Raw genomic sequence first — 17,500 nt, 5'->3', positions numbered from 1 at the left:
CGAGGGAGGAAGATGAAGAAGAGCTGACGAGGGTTTTTCCTGTTCTCTAAAGCTGCAAGGGAACATCTGTACAGCATGCGCTTCCTGTCACTAATATCTGTGGTGCAAATTTTGATTGTGGGACACGGACGCGTGATGTTGGTGCAATTTGCATTTTAATTTTGGCATCTAAAGGTCACAATACCGTGGACTCGAGGAGAGGGAAAACAAGGAAGGCGAAGACTAATGAAGGACAAAGGAAGACGTAAGAGAAGAAGACAGAAAAGAAAAAAGAAAGAGAGACACAGATGGGGAGGAGAGGGAAAAAAAAAGGAAAAAGCAGCTGTTAGAGGGTGTTTTATGGGTAGTGATGTGGGGGGATGTGTGGAAGTGTGGTGTATGGGTGCCCTGGGTTCTGAGCGTTGGTGTGAATGTGTGGAGTGAAATGGGGGGGCGGGAGGGGGGCACAGTGGTTTCCCGGCAGGGCTTTTAAAACGTGTTGACGAGTGTAATGGGTCTCGGCACGAAGCTGGCTTGCCGGGGGGGAAGTTGTGAACAACGATAAATGAAGGGTTTTTTTTTTTTTTTTTTTTTAATAGCCCAGCGTCCTGTTTTCTGCTCTGCTCGGAGTAATGGCAGGGAATGGTAGTGCTGAATGCCCATTCTTCAAGCGGCTGCATTTCCTGCCGGAACTGTCGTTTGACTGTCATCGTACCGGTGGCAGCCGACCGCTAATAATAATGGCGGTGGGGGGGGGGGGTGGGGGTGGGGGCGTGGTCTCCCTGCGTCGAAACCGACAGAGTACAGTGCTCAGGGTGCAAAAAAAACCCACCAAAAAAAAAAAAAACCCAACGGCTCCGCTGGATTGGGGAACTGAATTAAATGGCTCCTCGCTGTGTGCGTTTTAGTGCCAGTGCGTGCCCTCCCATTGGTCGAGCTCGCGTTTACGACCGGGCATTCTAAACGCCTAATGTATGTATATTAAATGGAGAAAGAGCTGCGTTTGCTGACTGCAGACCTTGCAGTTCAGAGAGTGGCGTAAATCTCTGCGGCAGCCAGCTGTCTGTCTAGGCGTCGCAGCCGGCTGCTGTGTGGGGAGGTCGCTGGAGTAGGAGGTACTGTTTGGGGCTCCTGTGGCCTTTTTTCTGTTCACAGATTCGGGGAGGGGGGGGGTGGGGGGGAAACAAGCCTGTGCGATTTGAGGCAGATTTTTCCAGCCTGTGTTTTCCTGTCTGTTTTTGGCACAGTCCTTACAGACAGCACACAGGCAAAGATGACCGGAGTAGGGCAAGGCAGGGCAGGGAAATCCCCACACACCCCCCCCCCCCCCACACTCCACATGTGTTCAGGGAATACTCTTCACTGGGGGGAAGCAGGCTTCAGCATTAGACAGACTGGCGGTTAGTGTGGTGACCCCACTTAACCACGTTTATTTGCACGTTTAAATGGTCTTTGACCGTGGAAACGTTCGCTTGCGACTGGAATCAAAGCCCTTTTTCTTCTTCTTCTTCTTCTCCTCCTCCTTCTTCTCCTTCTTCTTCTTTTCCCTCTTATCTCTCTTCCTTTCAAGAGGAGGTGAAATGTTCTTTTTATCTCCTCTTGAAAATGAAGCTAATTTTAATTTCCTCACGCGCGCGCCCACGGGAGGGGGGGGGGGGGGTGGGAGAAGTCTGTCCCGGACTCATCTTTGATCAGCGAAGAGCGGGAGGAAGAGCGAGCGAGCGCAACCCGCCGCCCCTCATTATCCCGCCGCCGCCTCGCCGCGGCGCCGCACGGAGGCGTCTGATTGGACGGCGGCGGCCCGGGCGCTGAAGCGGCTGGGTAATTTTTGCACGGTCGGAAACGGTTGCCGGGGCGTCCGAGGAATGGAAGAAAAAAAAAAAGAACAATGGGTTTTCGTCGCTCTCCCTCCTGACGGGTCCAGTGGAAAAGGCTGAAATTTGGTGGGAGCTGAAATTCGCTGTAACCCCCCCCCCCCCCCCCCCCCCCCGCTCCAGGGCAGCAATTGCAAACCCGGACGCGGGCGAAATGTCCCGTTGTATGTTGGTCATGTGACCTGCAGCAGTTCATCATCGGGGCACGATCTGCTGGGGCAGCTGCCATGAAAGATGATTTTTTATTTTTTAGGGCCTTTAAGTGATTTTGAGACTCTGCAGGACGCGTGCCATGCGTGTCTCTCCGCCCCGTTATTTTGGGCAGATTGGGAACGTGGGGGTTTTGAATCTGAACGAACATTAGTGGGGAAAACTTGACTCTTTTTAAAAATCATCTTTCTAAAAAAAAAAAAAAAAAAAAAAAATCCACATCTTCAGAAAGACTCTGCTTTGGTTCGACGCGTTCCTGTTCTTGCGTTCCGTATCGGTCTGCAGTGCGGTGCGCGCGTACCCGCTGTAGATTTATGGTTTATTAGCTGCGGGAAGACGATTTACGGAGGACGTGACATTTGTGGGAAAGGAGGCGGAGACTCATCCAGACACGCGGCGATGCTGTGTAGCATGTAGTAGTTCGTATGACCGCTGAGCGCATGATCTTCTGCTAGCCCGATGTTTAGAGGGGCCTCTAAGCACGATGAGATTTAAGGGACCCCCCAAACCCCCCTAAATAATATATATCTTAGAATAATTAGGGGGCCACCTGGCAGCCGCCTGGCAGGCTATGAACAGTACAGAGACCGTGCGCGTTAATAACCGTTCTGTAAATATAGTGGGGAGGTTAGTAAGGGGGGGGGGACGATAAAATGGGAAAGTGAAACAGTGGTGGTTCTGTCGCACACGATAAAACGCGCGTTTTAATGCGTTTCTCCACGCGCTGACAGACACGTTTGAGGAATGAGAGCGCGCGGAGGAGCAGATAAGCCTCCCGGGCGGACAGTTTGGCTCTGAGCTCAGACGCTGGAGCATATCGTTTTGTCGATTTGAGCCGATGCAGATTTGGGGTACAGAGGACGTCCCTGCACCCGCCTTAATGTTTCTCCCGTGGGTGTTCTGTACAGAACATTCCTTCTCCTCCACTTTCCTTCTTTCTCTCATTCTCTCTCTTCCTTCTTCTCTGATGGTAAATGTTCATTTCAAAATTAAATTCTCTCTTATTTCTCTCTTTCTTGTGTTTGGTTTTTATCCTATTTTTGTATTTGTTTTTGTTGTTTGAGGGGAGTTTATTTAAAAGGCTCAGTTTGAAAGTGAAGTGTTGGTTTTTATGTGGGAACATCAAAAGTCAAAATCTTTCTCTTTTCCTCTCTCTCTCACTCACCTTTCCTCTCTCTCTCTCTCTCTCTCTCTCTCTTCATCTCTGTCTTTTTCGCACTCTGTCTCCCACATAAATCCAGAGCCATTAATCCCTCTCGCCAGAAGGAACGGAGTCTCGTACCTTTGGTCTCCTCTGATAGGATAAAAAAACAGGCACGGGGGAATTACCGCGGCGCGCTCGTTCTACAACAGTTCCTCTGATTTTCCAGACGGTAATTCAAGTGTCATTTTGAGTAAAGGCCGTCCGCCCTTGCTCCCTTAGCACTCTACAGTCTGGAGATCTCAGGGTCGGGGCTGTGGGTCCCCCCCCCTCCCCCCCCGTCCTGTTTCAGACACACTTCTATCTTCTCTGTACATCACTACACAAATCCACTAATTGCCTTGATTTATTTACTAGGGTGCCAAGGTCTGCTGACTGGCTCGTCGTTCTCGACTTCCGTTGTCCTTTTGCCGATGTATAATGCCTTCATTTGAATGCATCGGATGAGCCTTTAATGTCTGTGCGCATGAACGAGTTTCATCACGTAGAGTGCAGTTTGTTGTTTGCAAATGGGGGACCAGATGTTCATCTTTGGACCAACGGGTCTACCAAAGTGAAGGCTAGCAGTGGGGAGAGTGAGCCCTTGATGGGTGGAACCTCGACGTGCCGTGTGAACCAGTCAGGTGACTTGCCTTTCCGTGGTGGAAGGCTCTGATTGGTTCAGCGCGGTGAGTGACCTGCTAGCCTCACGGGCAGTGTTGTGACTTGGATAATGGCTTCTCTATTGCTTCCTGGAGGGACTCTTAACCTCCTCAAAAAGCACTTTTCCAGTGAACCCATGACTTTTATTTGCTTAATAAATATTCCTTTAAATCCTCGGATGTTCCAGTTCCATTCAGGTATTTCTGTTGTGTGATCTACATCCAGGTGTCTTCCTGTGACATTCCACCAGTCTACCCCCCCCCCCCCCCCGACCCCACCGCCAGTCAGGAAAAATAGAGATTAACCATTTAAGGTGTAAGATCACAAATATGTGATTGGAACATTTTTTTAACTGAACATTATAATTTATTTCTTTTAAGTTTATTTAACTGGGACCACATCTAATAAAACAGTGACTTCAAGCTTGAAATCTGATGGACTATACAGAGATATAGCTAAATAGCTCATTTTCAACTCTAGTCCCTGGGCAGGTGAACAGGTAATGCTGATGTAACAATCGGTTAAATGAAAGCAATAGAGTTCTAGAACCTTGACTTAGAATTCAACTGTTTTTTCTTTAAAATTCTATTTGTTTCTCCCCCCCCCATCAGTTCTTACCTCACAGAGCGGATTTTCCGCAGTTCAGCCCACTAGCCCGGGCAGCCCACTGTAAGGACGCGTGTGGATTGATGGACAGACTGACCTTGCGGTGGCTCATCAAGAGCAGGGGTGGCAGGGGGCCAGACACCAGTGTGAATTATTGCTGCAGCATATAGGAATGAGGGTGGGGGTGGGGGGGGGGGGGGGGGGGGGGGGGGGGGGGGGGGGGGGGGGCGGGGGAGCCGGGCGGGGGGGCCGTGGGGGGGATGGGGAGGTCGGCCCATCCTGATCAGGTGATATCGAGATCTCTCCCTGCTCCAGTTTCCTCTTCCATAAACAACCGCAATATACGTGACATGGACACAGGAGAAGGAAACAACGTTTACATTTAGCCGAGACGCTCTTATCCAGTGTGACTCAGCTTATGTTCATTGTTTTTTTCTTACATGCAATCCGTTTACATGGCTGGATATTTCACAGAAGCAATTTGGCTTAAGTACCTTGTTGAGGGGTGTACTGGCAGGGCCCTGGCTGAGAATCGAACCTGCAACCTCCCTCAGGCTGGATCACCTGGACGACGAAAGAGTCCTCCTCTGGAAGACCATTGGCAGCCGACAGCCTCCTGCTGCAGATGGGACATGTGCTGACAGGGAGCGTGGGATTATTTTGTGTGACAGTGCAGAAGCTGAGCTACGAGCTCATAGTGTCCCGTATACATGGCAGCCCTGGTGGGGACCTAGTGTCGAAACGCATTGGTCCATTTCACTGCCCCTGTTCTAGCCCATTTAATAACGGCTTTTTATCCATTTTTTTAAACTTGGAGACAGGGCGCCTTGGCCTCTCCCCTCGGTGCCGCACTTTTTAAAGTCTATCCGCTTTCCAGAGGCGGGGTCTTCTTCATGCGTCGTTATTCAGCCTCCCGTGAACATGTGACCCGGTGCCTCTGACGGATAGGCCGGGCCGGCTACGGCGAGCTCGGTGCTTATCGTCTCCGGCAAACTGCTCTGGTTCCCGCTGAGGCCGCTGGCGCTTGGCAGCGGAACTGACGCGGCCGCTTGCGACCGACGCACTTCGGTTTCCCCCCGAGGGCAGATTGCGTAATCGGCTTTTGGCTTTGGAAGGCTGCTTTTTGGCTTTTTTTTTTGTTTTTGGCAGTGGATCCGCTATCTATCCATTGTTCTTCTAGTTTATTCTGCGTGCAACAAAAGCATGTACAGTCCTTTTTTTCTGTTTGTTTATTTTGTTTTACCTCCCTCCCTCTCTCCCTCCCTCCCTCTCGACGCTTAATCCTCCTCTCCCTTCATTCATAAACATGGCTCTCCTCCCTTTCCCTGCTGAGCTGCGAGGGGCTTATTGAGTCGTTTATTCCTCCATTGTCTCTCGTTTTTTTTGCCCCGCCCAGCCCGCCCCTCTCGGCTCCCGAAAAGGTGGCTTTGTGGTGCTTTTTTTCCGTTTAGCCCAAGAAGGCTTACGCCTGAAAGGCTGCCGGTTCGATTCCCAGGAGAGTCGGTGCCATTGTGCCCCTCGAACGAGGTTCTTTAGCTTAAGCACTTCAGCAAACATCAAGCTGTTTGAATGGTTAATTTGTAAAAAAAATTTTTTTTTTAATGCGAGCTGTATAGGCAAAGCTGGCCCTGGATATGAGTGCTCGTTTAGGCAACTAATGAGACTAATGCGTTTGGGGTTTCCCAGGCTGGGCTTGCATTCAGTCGCATTTAATTCTGTTGTGCAACACCACCCTATAGCTTCCCAACCCAAATTTTTTTTTAATAATGCACTTGCATAAGATTAGATTTGCCCAAATGAATGGGTTTACTATATGCAGCTTTCTCTATTTGCCGACATGCATTTTCAAAGGAGAATTGTAGTATTAATTTCATCGCTAATGTGTTTTTCTCTCTCTCTCTCTCTCTTCATGTTCTTCACAGAAGGCCCAAGGCATTCAGAAACACGAGAACACTTGAATAATAAACTTGGAAATGGAGAATTTTTTCTTTTTTTCCGGTTTAATAAATGGGTTCATTAAAACCATAATCGTTCTGTAAGCAAAGGGCTCGTGGCTTGAAGGAGTTATTACCGCAGTCTGCAGTGTCAGTCAGACACCAGGCTCTATAAATATCACTCCACTGAGACTGAAAACGCAGTTTTAATATCTCAACAGATGATCCCTGTTCAGAGTGAAAGAACAAGATGACTGGACTGCTTCGATGAACTTTTTTTAATCAGCGCGTTCATAGAGAGATAATTTATAACACAGACTGATACACAGACAGTTAGATGCAAGCTATCTGTTTCTTACTCTTGGGGAAGATGATTTTTTTTTTAAAGAATGTGTTATGATGCTTCATTTTGAAACAGAAACCCTTTTTAATTAGGCTTTTTGTCCCTATGCTTTGGGCCCATCCACTTGGGAAATATTTGATTAATTAGCCAAGTATGGGATTTCATGTACATCCAATTTTATATCAATTGGTGGGATTTAACAATATATATGTACTTAATCGTTTTCCGTGAAAATATTGAAATATAATTTCATGCGAACCTATATTTTAAGTAAATAAAGCTGGTGGTTGTGCAGTTAAAGTGAGGTAGAAGCCAGACACAGGCTTGCTTGGCTCATACAGAGATGAAGCAGAAGGAAACTGTGTATTGTGAGATAATAACAAACCCGGTTGGAGTTGGCGGTTTTGCTTTGCCTTGTTGCACATAGAGACTGTTTCTGGGTAAACAGCAGTTTGAGGCTTTTCTGCAGTATGGCTTGGGGGCCCTTCTCTTGCGCTGCATTGTCCTGGCATGGGAATGTTCGCAGCTCTCAGCGATTGGCTGGCCCCGGCTGTCAGCGATTGGCTGGCACCGGCTCTCAGCAATTGGCTGGCCTTGGCTATCAGCGATTGGCTGGCACCGGCTCTCAGCAATTGGCTGGCCTTGGCTATCTACGATTGGCTGACCCCGGCTCTCAGTGATTGACTGGCCCTGGTTCTCTGTGATTGGCTGACCCTGACTCTCAGCAATTGCCTGGCCTTGACTCACAGCGATTGGCTGGCCCCGGCTCTCAGCGATTGGCTAGCCCTGGCTCTTAGCGATTGGCTAGCCCCGGCTCGTGGCGATTGGCTGGCTCCATCTGAATGCCGCTGCCAGCCGTAAGCATCACCATCCACAGTGGAGCTGTAAGTGCAGCAGCAGGGGCTTGGCGGACTGACGCTCTCCTGGAGACGATGTGTTTGTGAGAAGTGCTGAAAACCCACCAAATTTCAACATTTATTTAGTTACCCTTATGCAGTGTAAGAGGAACACACGAGCGCTCTGGCATAAAGGAAGGAATGAGAGACAAACGCTGAGCCTCAGTGAACTTTTCATTTTGACTGAGGGAGAGAGAGAGAGAGAGAGAGAGGGAGGGAGGGAGAGAGCACAAAATCTTTTATTTCCCGACCGGTTTTCATCATACCCAACCCTGACAGCTGAGAGAGAAATGGAGAGGGAGAGTGACTGACAGAAAGACAGGCGCAGAGAAGGAAAGAGAGAGAAAGTCAGCGGGAGGGAGAAAAGGGAGGAATACTCTTGGAGAAAGAGATGAGACAGAGAAGAGTGAGACACAGAGAAAGGCAGTATAAGAAATCATTTCTTGATACAAACTTCTCCATCACTAAGAGCCAGCACCCAGTGCAGTGTTATGAGCAGTTTCATTTTTCATCAGAGTTGTGTAAAAACCTTGTATGTCCTTTTTTTTGCCGTTTTTGTTTAACACACACTGAAAGTTCTCATCCAGCTTTATGTATTGTCAGAGTTTTGTAACTCTCTGAACAATGGAACTTTCACCTTGCGCTTCATCCAAAATGGTGCGTCGGCCTTCCGAACTCAACAAAATGAAAAGGCGCGCGATTAAAAGCGCACAATTAAAAGCGCGTGACTAAAAGCGCACAATTAAAAGTCCTCGATTAACAGCGCATGAAGGGGATCAAGAGATTACAACTTGTTTTATTTTCAAGGCCTTGAGTTGTAATCTCGTGCTTGATTAATCACTGGAGTGCGGGACTCTGTGCACCTTTCAGTCTGTAAGAGTTTCATAACTCAACAACTAATAAAGTTTGTTCAAGACCCCGAATGGTAAAATTATGGAAAATATTAGAAGTTTTTTTTTCGTTGCTGTTCCTGAGAATTTCCTTTTTTGGGATGTAGAAAGTTTGTGCGTGACATAGGGGATATACCGCACATTTACATTTTTGGTGCATCCCACTCTCAGGCAAAGCTTCTCCTTTTCTGTGGCAATTACCTGGTGCGTCTTTTCACCAAGTTATTTTTTGAAATACTTGTTTCTTTGGGTCAGGACATGATTTGATTTGTGAACTGGGGTGTCGCCAGCACCACAGAGCCACGGCAGGCCTCTGTGAACTCCTAATGAAAAGCGTGTTCACTCGCTGATGACTACCGTACTGGAGGAGATTCATTCCTCTGGGACGGGCCCCAACATTTTGAAGAATAATTAAATGACTCAGACCCCGTAAAATCGGAGCACGGCGAATCGCTCTGAAACTGCTTGATGTCACTTCGCTCCACTGAAAAGATCAAACCCCCCCCCCCGTCCCCCCCCGTCCCCCGCCCCTTCCCTCTCCACAGGGGTTCGATATTGAACTCCCTCTGAGGCCTGAAGCAGCCATCAGTTTTTTTTTTATCCTGCATTGATTAGTTCTGTCTGGCTTCCCCTTTGGGGGGTACCCCATAAGTAAGCGCAGCATTTCCAGCGTTTCTGTGATCGTCTAGCTCTCCTCCGTCGCTGCAGGCTGAAAATGGGAGGGGCTCTTACCAGCACTGGAGCTGGGACACCACTGCCCATGGGATGCAGTTTGGTCTGATGCGTTGTTCCTCATGGGTGCTGTTGGGTCCAGTTTTCATTTTCAAGGCGTCTAGCCAGAATTTTCCAGAATGACCTGCTCCGCTTATGTTCTTTTTAAAATTTTTTACATGCAATCTATTTATACTGGCTGGATATTTGCTGAAAGAGTTTGGGTTCAGTGCCTTGCTCAAGCGTAGCCCCCCCCAACCCCACCTGGGGGTCGAACCTATGACCTCAGAGTTGAAAGAGGAGTTCCCTCTTCGTTAGGCTCCTCCTCTAAAGAGTGTGTGTGACGATACCTGACTGACACCCGCTCTCCTCCCGCGTCTCTCTTCCAGAGCCATGTGAGGACCGTGCGACAGGGTGTCAGAGTTTTAAAGAGCAGAGCCGGACGCTGTCCCGTCCCGCGTACCCCTCCTGAAGCTCCACCCCCCTCGCGCTGCTCAGCGAGGGACGCCGGCGGTATGGCGGGCGGGCCTGAATTCCGGCGGGGTCCATTCCCCCTCCCGCGGGGACGCTTGGGGCTCCTGGCGCTCTGGCTGTCGCTCCTGGCCGCTCCGCTCCCGCGCGTCGCGGCCGGCGGGAGCTCCTTCCGCGGCTTCCGGCCCGAGCGGCGGGACTGGCCCTTCAACCACCTGACCGTGCACCGGGCGACGGGCGCGGTCTACGTGGGCGCGGTCAACCGCGTCTACAAGCTCTCGGCCAACCTGACGCTGCTGGTGTCCCACGACACGGGGCCCGAGGCCGACAACAAGGCCTGCTACCCGCCCCAGACCGTGCAGCCCTGCGCCGAGCCCCTGGCCCCCACCGACAACGTCAACAAGATGCTGCTGGTGGACTACGAGCGGAGCCGCCTGCTGGCCTGCGGGAGCCTGCACCAGGGGGTCTGCCGGCTGCTCCGCCTGGAGGACCTCTTCACCCTCGCCGAGCCGTCCCACCGCAAGGAGCACTACCTGTCCAGCGTGGACCGGACGGGCACCATGTACGGCGTGCTGGTGCCCCGGCCCGGGCGGGACGCCACGCTGTTCGTGGGCACGGCGGTGGGCGGGAAGCAGGACTACTTCCCCACGCTGTCCAGCCGCAAGCTGCCGCGGGACCCCGAGTCGTCGGCCATGCTGGACTACGAGATGCACAGCGACTTCGTCTCCTCGCTGGTGAAGATCCCGTCGGACACGCTGGCGCTGGTGCCGCGCTTCGACATCTACTACGTCTACGGCTTCGCCAGCGGCGGCTTCGTCTACTTCCTGACGGTGCAGCCGGAGACGGGCGAGGGCGGGGCGGGCGTGGCGGACGGCGGCGGCGGCGGCGGGGGCGGGGGCGGAGGCGGCGGCGGCGGCGCCGACCTCTTCTACACCTCGCGCGTGGTGCGCCTCTGCGAGGGCGACAACAAGTTCCACTCGTACGCCTCGCTGCCGCTGGGCTGCGCGCGGCGCGGCGTGGAGTACCGCCTCCTGCAGGCCGCGCACCTCGGCAAGCCGGGCCGCGCGCTCGCCGCCGCGCTCAACGTCAGCGCCCGCGACGACGTGCTCTTCGCCGTCTTCTCCAAGGGCCAGAAGCGCTACCACCGGCCGCCCGACGACTCCGCCCTCTGCGCGTTCAGCGTGCGCGAGATCAACGCGCGCGTGCGCGAGCGGCTGCGCTCCTGCTACCAGGGCGAGGGCCACCTGGAGCTGCACTGGCTGCTGGGAAAGGACGTGCGCTGCACCAAGGCGGTACGGTTTTGAGGCACGAATGCTGCATGCATAGATAGGAATGTAAATATTCGCAAAGTCAAGCGGGGGGGGGGGGGGGGTTTCTATATTTGGTGATCTCTGAAGTGTTCATATCTGTCGACTCTTTCATAAACTGGCCTACCGAGAGACAAAGAGTGAGAGAGAGAGAAGGAGACGGCATGCCCACACACTGCTCTGTGTGTTAGTGTGTGTGTGTGTTAGTGTGTTTGTGTGTGGGTGCGTGTGTGTGTGTGTGTTTGTGTATGTGACTTGGTTTAATGACTTCCCCTCTGAGATCTGAAGCTCAGTGGTGCCTTTGTGTTAATTCCCCAGAGGGGCTCCACTGCCCCTTTAATAGAGAGAGAGAATTCAGCACCGGCAGGAGGTGAGTCCCAGAGGTGACTGTTAGACAGAGAGAGAGAGAGAGAGAGAGAGAGAGAGGGAGGGGGACAGAGGGAGAGAGACAAAAAGAGAGAGAGAAAGGGATAGAGAGAGAGAATGAGAAAAGGGAGAGAGAGGGAATGGGAGAGAGAGCAGCGGTGACTGAGAGAGAGATAAAAAAAAATAAAAATGGGGGCAAGAGGGACGAAACTAGTTAAATTCTAACATAACACTCCAAATAAGTACACGATCACCATATGTCTGTGTGTTCCTCTAAAAGCACACAGCTGTGTAAAGTGGGAGAGAACATCGGTGCCCTCAGGTGTTGAAGCAGGCCTCACAAGCCCGTGTAAATCCAGCAGAGGGCATGTCCTTGCAGCGGGCTAACGGCTAACGGCTAACGGTGCTGCGTGCGTGAGTGACGGGGAGAGATGGTGCCGATATTCGGTTCCTCTCTCCTCCGCTCTCCCTCCCCTCCGGCTGGCGGGGTAGCTGATCGGGACGGCCTGCGGTTGGTCACAAAGTGTGGATGACAAGTGCGGACGGCCTTTTGATTCCCCCAACGAGTGCTCTCCGTCGTCCCTGCCGCACGCGGGCAGCCCACAGCACCGCTAGCTGGCGGCCGGGTGCAAGGACGCCGCTTTGTTGGGTTTTATATGGGTTTGGATGCCTTCTACTTCAACACCTGAGGCCCCCGATTCTCTCTGGCCCTTCACACAGACATCCTCTTCCTCAGCTGTGCTGTTCTAAAGGAATACGCACACATCGCTCTTTCGCTCTCTCTGTTTCTCTTTCTGTCTCTCTGTGTCTCTCTCTCTCACACACTCTTTATCTCTCTTTCTAGCTCTCTCTGTCTCTCACAGTCGATCTCTCTTCTGCCTCTCTCTGTGTCACTTGCTATGTCTCAGTCTGTCTGTCTCTCTCACACTCTATCTCTCTTTCTGTCTCTCACACACTCTCTCTTTCTGTCTCTTACATGCTCTCTCTTTCTGTCTGTTTCTCTTTCTGTCTCTCTCCCACACACTCACACATTTCACACTCTTTTATCTCTCAGTCTCTCTGTCTCTCACACTCTATCTCTCTCTCTTTCTGTCTCCCTCGGTCTCTTACATTCTCGCTCTCTGTCTCTCCCTCTCTCTCTCTCTCTCTGCCTCTCTAACCGACCCCCCTCTCCCCTCTCTCTCTCTCTCTCTCTGCCTCTCTAACTGACCCTCCCCCCTCCCTCCTCTCGTTCTCCAGCCCGTCCCCATCGATGACTCCTTCTGTGGGCTGGACATTAACCAGCCCCTGGGGGGCAGCCAGCTGGTGAGCGGCCTGGTGCTGTACGCGGAGTCCAGGGACCGGCTCAGCGCCGTGTCCTCCTACGTCCACGCCGGCCGCTGCGTGGCCTTCCTGGGCACCCGCAGCGGCCGTCTGAAGAAGGTGAGTCTGCCCCACACGAGTGCAGCTCGCAAAGGCCTGAGAACCAATCGGGGGGGCACTATATGGGTCGCTCACAGTGGCCTGAGAACCAATCAGGGGGGCGCTATATGGGTTGCTCACAGTGGCCTGAGAACCAATCAGGAAGCTCTATATGGGTGAGGGGGGCGGAGGGGTAAGTTAGGACGTTTCCAAAGGCTGTGGCTGACACAGGCCCTCAAAAATTGTGTTGTAATGGTGCTGGGGTGGGGTGGGGTGGGGTGGGGTGGCCTGGGGTGGTGGGGCCCAATGTGGGGTCTTATCATGGGGCCCAAAATCCATGGCGGTGCCCCTGGACCCAGTAGACAGAACAGTTTTTAGCAGAAAATAAAACTCCCCACAGACTACGGAACAAAAGAGGCTTAACACCGAGGCGCGGGACAAGGAGATTACGCACATGCTCAGAAGAGCGCCTGGACTGATAATAGCAGAAGCAGTGAGATGAGACCAATCTACACTTGAGCTAAAGACATGTAGTCATGGAACATCTTACTCTTATCTGTAGCATTGTGAGCTATCATGCAATCATAAGTGATTTGCTCCTGTGAGTGGAACACCACAGAAAAAGAAAAAAAATTATTTGTCTCAGACTTAGGGGTGTGTAAAATGTATCCTGTATTCTCCTGACTATCATCACTGAATGATCGCTGATTAGAGACTAATGCCTGTGAACTGGGATTTCAGTCAGAGCGAAAGCCAGGCCACTTGGGGGCCTACCGCTGCAGCAAGATGAGTGGAGTAAAATAAAATAGCATCAAACAGGAAGTTTGCTTGCTGGGGATGGGTGCGTGACACTGCATGCTAATGTTAGATCGTCTATTAGTCCACGGGAAGGTGGGTGAGCTGGAGATGAGTTTGGTGGGAGGTAGAGAGGCCAGAAGAAGAAGGGAGAGGGGGGGGAACCCAAAAAAACCCTCCTTTCAGAGTATCTCAGGTGTGGAGCCAGGGGGAAGGGAAACTGACCCATGTGGCCGGTGCATCCAAAAATTCACCAGCCTATTTCACTGCTTTACCAATGAACTAGATATTTCGTATAGAAAAGGACCTCCAAGAAATGGGTGGTTTCCTCCCAAAGTAGCTTGCAGATAAACTCACCAGCCGCTGATAACATTTACCCACATTTGGCGATTGGCTGGTGTTAATACCCCACCCTGTGTGGTGCCGGTCAGACTGCGTACAAGAACAAGAAAACCAGGAAGCGTTTACTCCCTTTACTCTGAAATCTCACGCGGGGAAAGTGTTGTGTTTGCCACGCTCGGAGCTGAAGTAGGTCTCGATCTTATCCGCCGGACAGAAAATTATTAATGAACAGACAGAAAGCTTTCTGAACACACGATTGCCCGCTGAATGATAGATATCTCTGCAGCACGAGGGTATCAACAACACGTTTGGCTCCACAGCTTGGCCCTGCTCCATTACTTTCCTGGAGGTCCAAAGCCTCCTTTGATTCTGCGGAAGAAGTTATTTTTAGGTTAATAGAGTTTTTTTTTTTTTTTTTCATCTGTATGTTGCTGTGCCCTGATTCACTGATAACGCATTCCGCATGTGAAGTTCACCGCACCAGTTTAACCCTTATCTGAAAGTCATTTCAGCATGCTTAGGCTGAAAGAGCACTTAGTGCATATCCATGCTTCACGGATTAACAATGTATTCCACGCGACGGAAGTACATTATATTTCGTATATTTCGACTGCAATAAAAGACTAGTCAGTCCCAAGAAGTGACACTAAAATGAGAAATGATGATACAGATTTATAAGGTTATAAACGAGGAGCCAGAAATGCTGTGCTGTTTTCACCGAGCATTGGCCTTCTCTGATTGGGCTGGTGGAGGAGCGGCTGAACGGAACCTTTGGCCGACTTACTTCCTGCCATTCTTTCCAGCGGCTGACGGCCCCGTGCGGGACTGTGTCCCACGGTTCTGCACCCTGTGTCTGCGCGAGGGGAAGAAATTCAAGGGCATCGGGTCCGTTTGCAAAACAGCAGAACAATAATTCAGACCTCCGGGGGGCTGAAGTTAGAACAATGACCACAGTGTGTTCCAGTCAGCCTGCGGCACACTCCGCGCCCTACATTTACGGGTGCCGGCCGGTGGGGGGGGGGGGGGGGGGGGGGGGGGGGGCTGTTTCTGGTTTACGGGGCAGAATGGAGACGTGACTTCCTCCTTTAAAGGGGGGGGGGGCAGGACTGAGGGGTCCAGATGGCATCAGCAGCTGCATGCCTGATCAGCTGCCAGGGCCCACAGCCCCAGTGTCCAGCATGCCCATCGGAGGCCCATCTGCGCTGCCCTGCTTCTCCAGACTCTGCGAACAGGAGGGGGGCTTGGAGTTGGAGTTTTTTGCCCCCCCCCCCCCCTCCCCCCTGCAAGTCTCTGGCACTGCACCTCCTCGCTCTATGTTTCTGTGGGATACATGTTCTTACTCAGGAGGATTGGTAACGGGGGTGTGTTTGTGTGTGTGTGTGTGTGTGTGTGTGTAATGCAAACAGCAGTTTTCTATCAAGATTCCGAGCCCACCACCATCAGGCCCACAGTTCCAACCTCACTTAACACTGCACCCTGAGTATTTATGATTTTAAATTGAGTATTGAGGTACACCACACATTGCGCTTGAGTCTCATAGCGACACTGCATCTGTGTACACACAAGCGCACTTCTTTATATCACAGCTATTCAACGTTTTACATGATGTGTGTACCGATGCTTCAATCAATCAAAATTTATTTCTATAGCACACTTCATAAATAGAGGCGGCAACCCAGTGTGCTTTACATAAATAAAAGCAAAAGGAACAAAGAAAGTACAAAGTACATAAAATAGAATAAAAAAATTAAAAAAACATAGTGACTAGGGAATGACTAGTGGTCTACTTCCACAATTAAAGTGCAGTAAGCATAGAGTGCAAGTTTTAGAGTTCAATCATGGGCACATGAAAAGAGAAAAGTTTTTAACCTGGATTTAAAAATTGCTACATTTGGGGCACATCTAAGCTTGCGTCATAGGATTTATTTTCATGTCAGTTTCCTGTTAAAGAAGCCCCCTTACCTGAGATGAACTGTGCGGTTCTGATGTGCCATTGAGTCCCATAGGTGGTGCAGTCACCAATAAACCCTTTTAATCTGTCCTCCATGAAAGCAGCTCTGGATAGGGCCCGGATACACGGTGTTCCTCCTTTGATATTTTAACCGCTTCAATTCACGGTAACCGTAGAAACACATTTAGTTTTTGTTTCCTGCACATTGGCTCACTGTGTGTATGACTTGGACAGAGAGCATTTTTCCAGCATGTGAGCGCTCGCTCTTTAACTTCAACTCCTTGTGTTGCTGTCAACAGACCCGACCAGCTTGGCGCTATCGTAGCACTATTAAAGTTTATTATTCCTCTTTTGAAATTTTGAAATATCAACGGTGTAACTGACCGGCTCTCGTCCGGCGCTCGCGGGTATCCAGATTACTCGCTCTTGGCGTCGTTCGGCATAACAGCCTCGCCGATCGCTTTTTGGACAAAAGCAGGCGCCGGACGCGCGAATTCACGCGAATGCGAATTTGAGCGCTCTTGCTGTTGGCTGCGCGGCGTCGTGCTGAAAGGCTAAGCGTCCGATACTGCGTGGGGGGAAAATGACTGGCGGAGAATGAAAAGCACAGCGTCTGCTTTTGAAGGCGGTTATCCTGCAGGGTGACCGCAGCCTCAGTCGGTTCGGCTTTTGTGAGTTTAATCTTTGTGAGTCTCCAGGTGGCGCTGTTCCCCACCCCTTCTGAGAATTCCATCTTAAACCAGCCTAAGCCGGTCAAGGTTAACCAGACGCTCTTATCAAGAGCGACTTACACAACTTTTTTTTTAACATAGCATTTACATTGCATCCATTTATACAGCTGGATATATACTGAAGCAATGCAGGTTAGGTACCTTGCTCAAGGGTACAACGACAGTGTCCAACCTGGGAAGCTGTGGTTTTTTTTTGACACTTTTAGCTGGTCAACCGGCCGTTCACCATCTGACCTGCCTACATGGTCAGCTAGTCCACCAGCTTGACCACCAGCTTACGCTACCGGCTTCAGCAGCTTAGACCAGCTAGAGACCAGCTTTGACTGGCCACAGAGCAGCTATAATCAGCTCCAAGTGTCGAGAACACAGCTCTGACCATCTTAAACCGGCTTAGAATCTCGGCCGGGAATTTTCAGCAGGGGCTCGTCTTTCTCCAACTCTTTTGGAGAGGGAGAGAGGGGGCGAGAGAGATAGAGATAGATAGAGAGAGAAGAAGAATCTCTGAGGAACACAGAGGGGCCTTTATGCCGTAGAAATATGGCCTTTGGGTCCGGGGATGAGCGGGACATGTAAGGAGCAGCATACTGTCCACCTCTCCCAAAGACACTCTTCTCACAAAGCCAGTACAAATGGGTCGAGCATACAGGGATTCTTATGTTCTCCTGAGCCTGGGAATCCGCTCTCTTTCTCTCTTCCTTTCCCGCTTTGTTTATAGTACCCTCCTCCATCCTTCTCTCTCTCTCTCTCTCTCTCTGTCTCTCTCTGAACATAAATTGAACAGAACAATTGCTTTATCTATGATAACAACAACAAACAACACTAATAATAATAATCATTATTATTATTATTA

The 17,500-nt window shown here is 50.9% G+C and overlaps 1 protein-coding gene across 2 annotated transcripts in view; it reads left to right on the top strand.

Moving 5' to 3' along the window:
• The window catches only part of LOC118211605 (plexin-A2-like), an 80,728-nt gene that overhangs the window by 9,680 nt on the left and 53,548 nt on the right, over nucleotides 1-17,500 (top strand). For both annotated transcript variants that reach the window (XR_004762033.1, XM_035388948.1), the window contains exons 2-3: nucleotides 9,676-11,049; nucleotides 12,670-12,852. Coding sequence is in view for 1 of the 2 variants with exons in the window: in XM_035388948.1 (XP_035244839.1) it covers nucleotides 9,802-11,049; nucleotides 12,670-12,852 (1,431 nt within the window). In the remaining variant the exon portion in view is untranslated. The remainder of the gene's footprint in view (nucleotides 1-9,675; nucleotides 11,050-12,669; nucleotides 12,853-17,500) is intronic.

The sequence above is a fragment of the Anguilla anguilla genome, chromosome 13 (assembly GCF_013347855.1).
Source record: "Anguilla anguilla isolate fAngAng1 chromosome 13, fAngAng1.pri, whole genome shotgun sequence".
NCBI lineage: Eukaryota > Metazoa > Chordata > Actinopteri > Anguilliformes > Anguillidae > Anguilla > Anguilla anguilla.
This window is presented reverse-complemented; position numbering and strand designations above follow the sequence as displayed.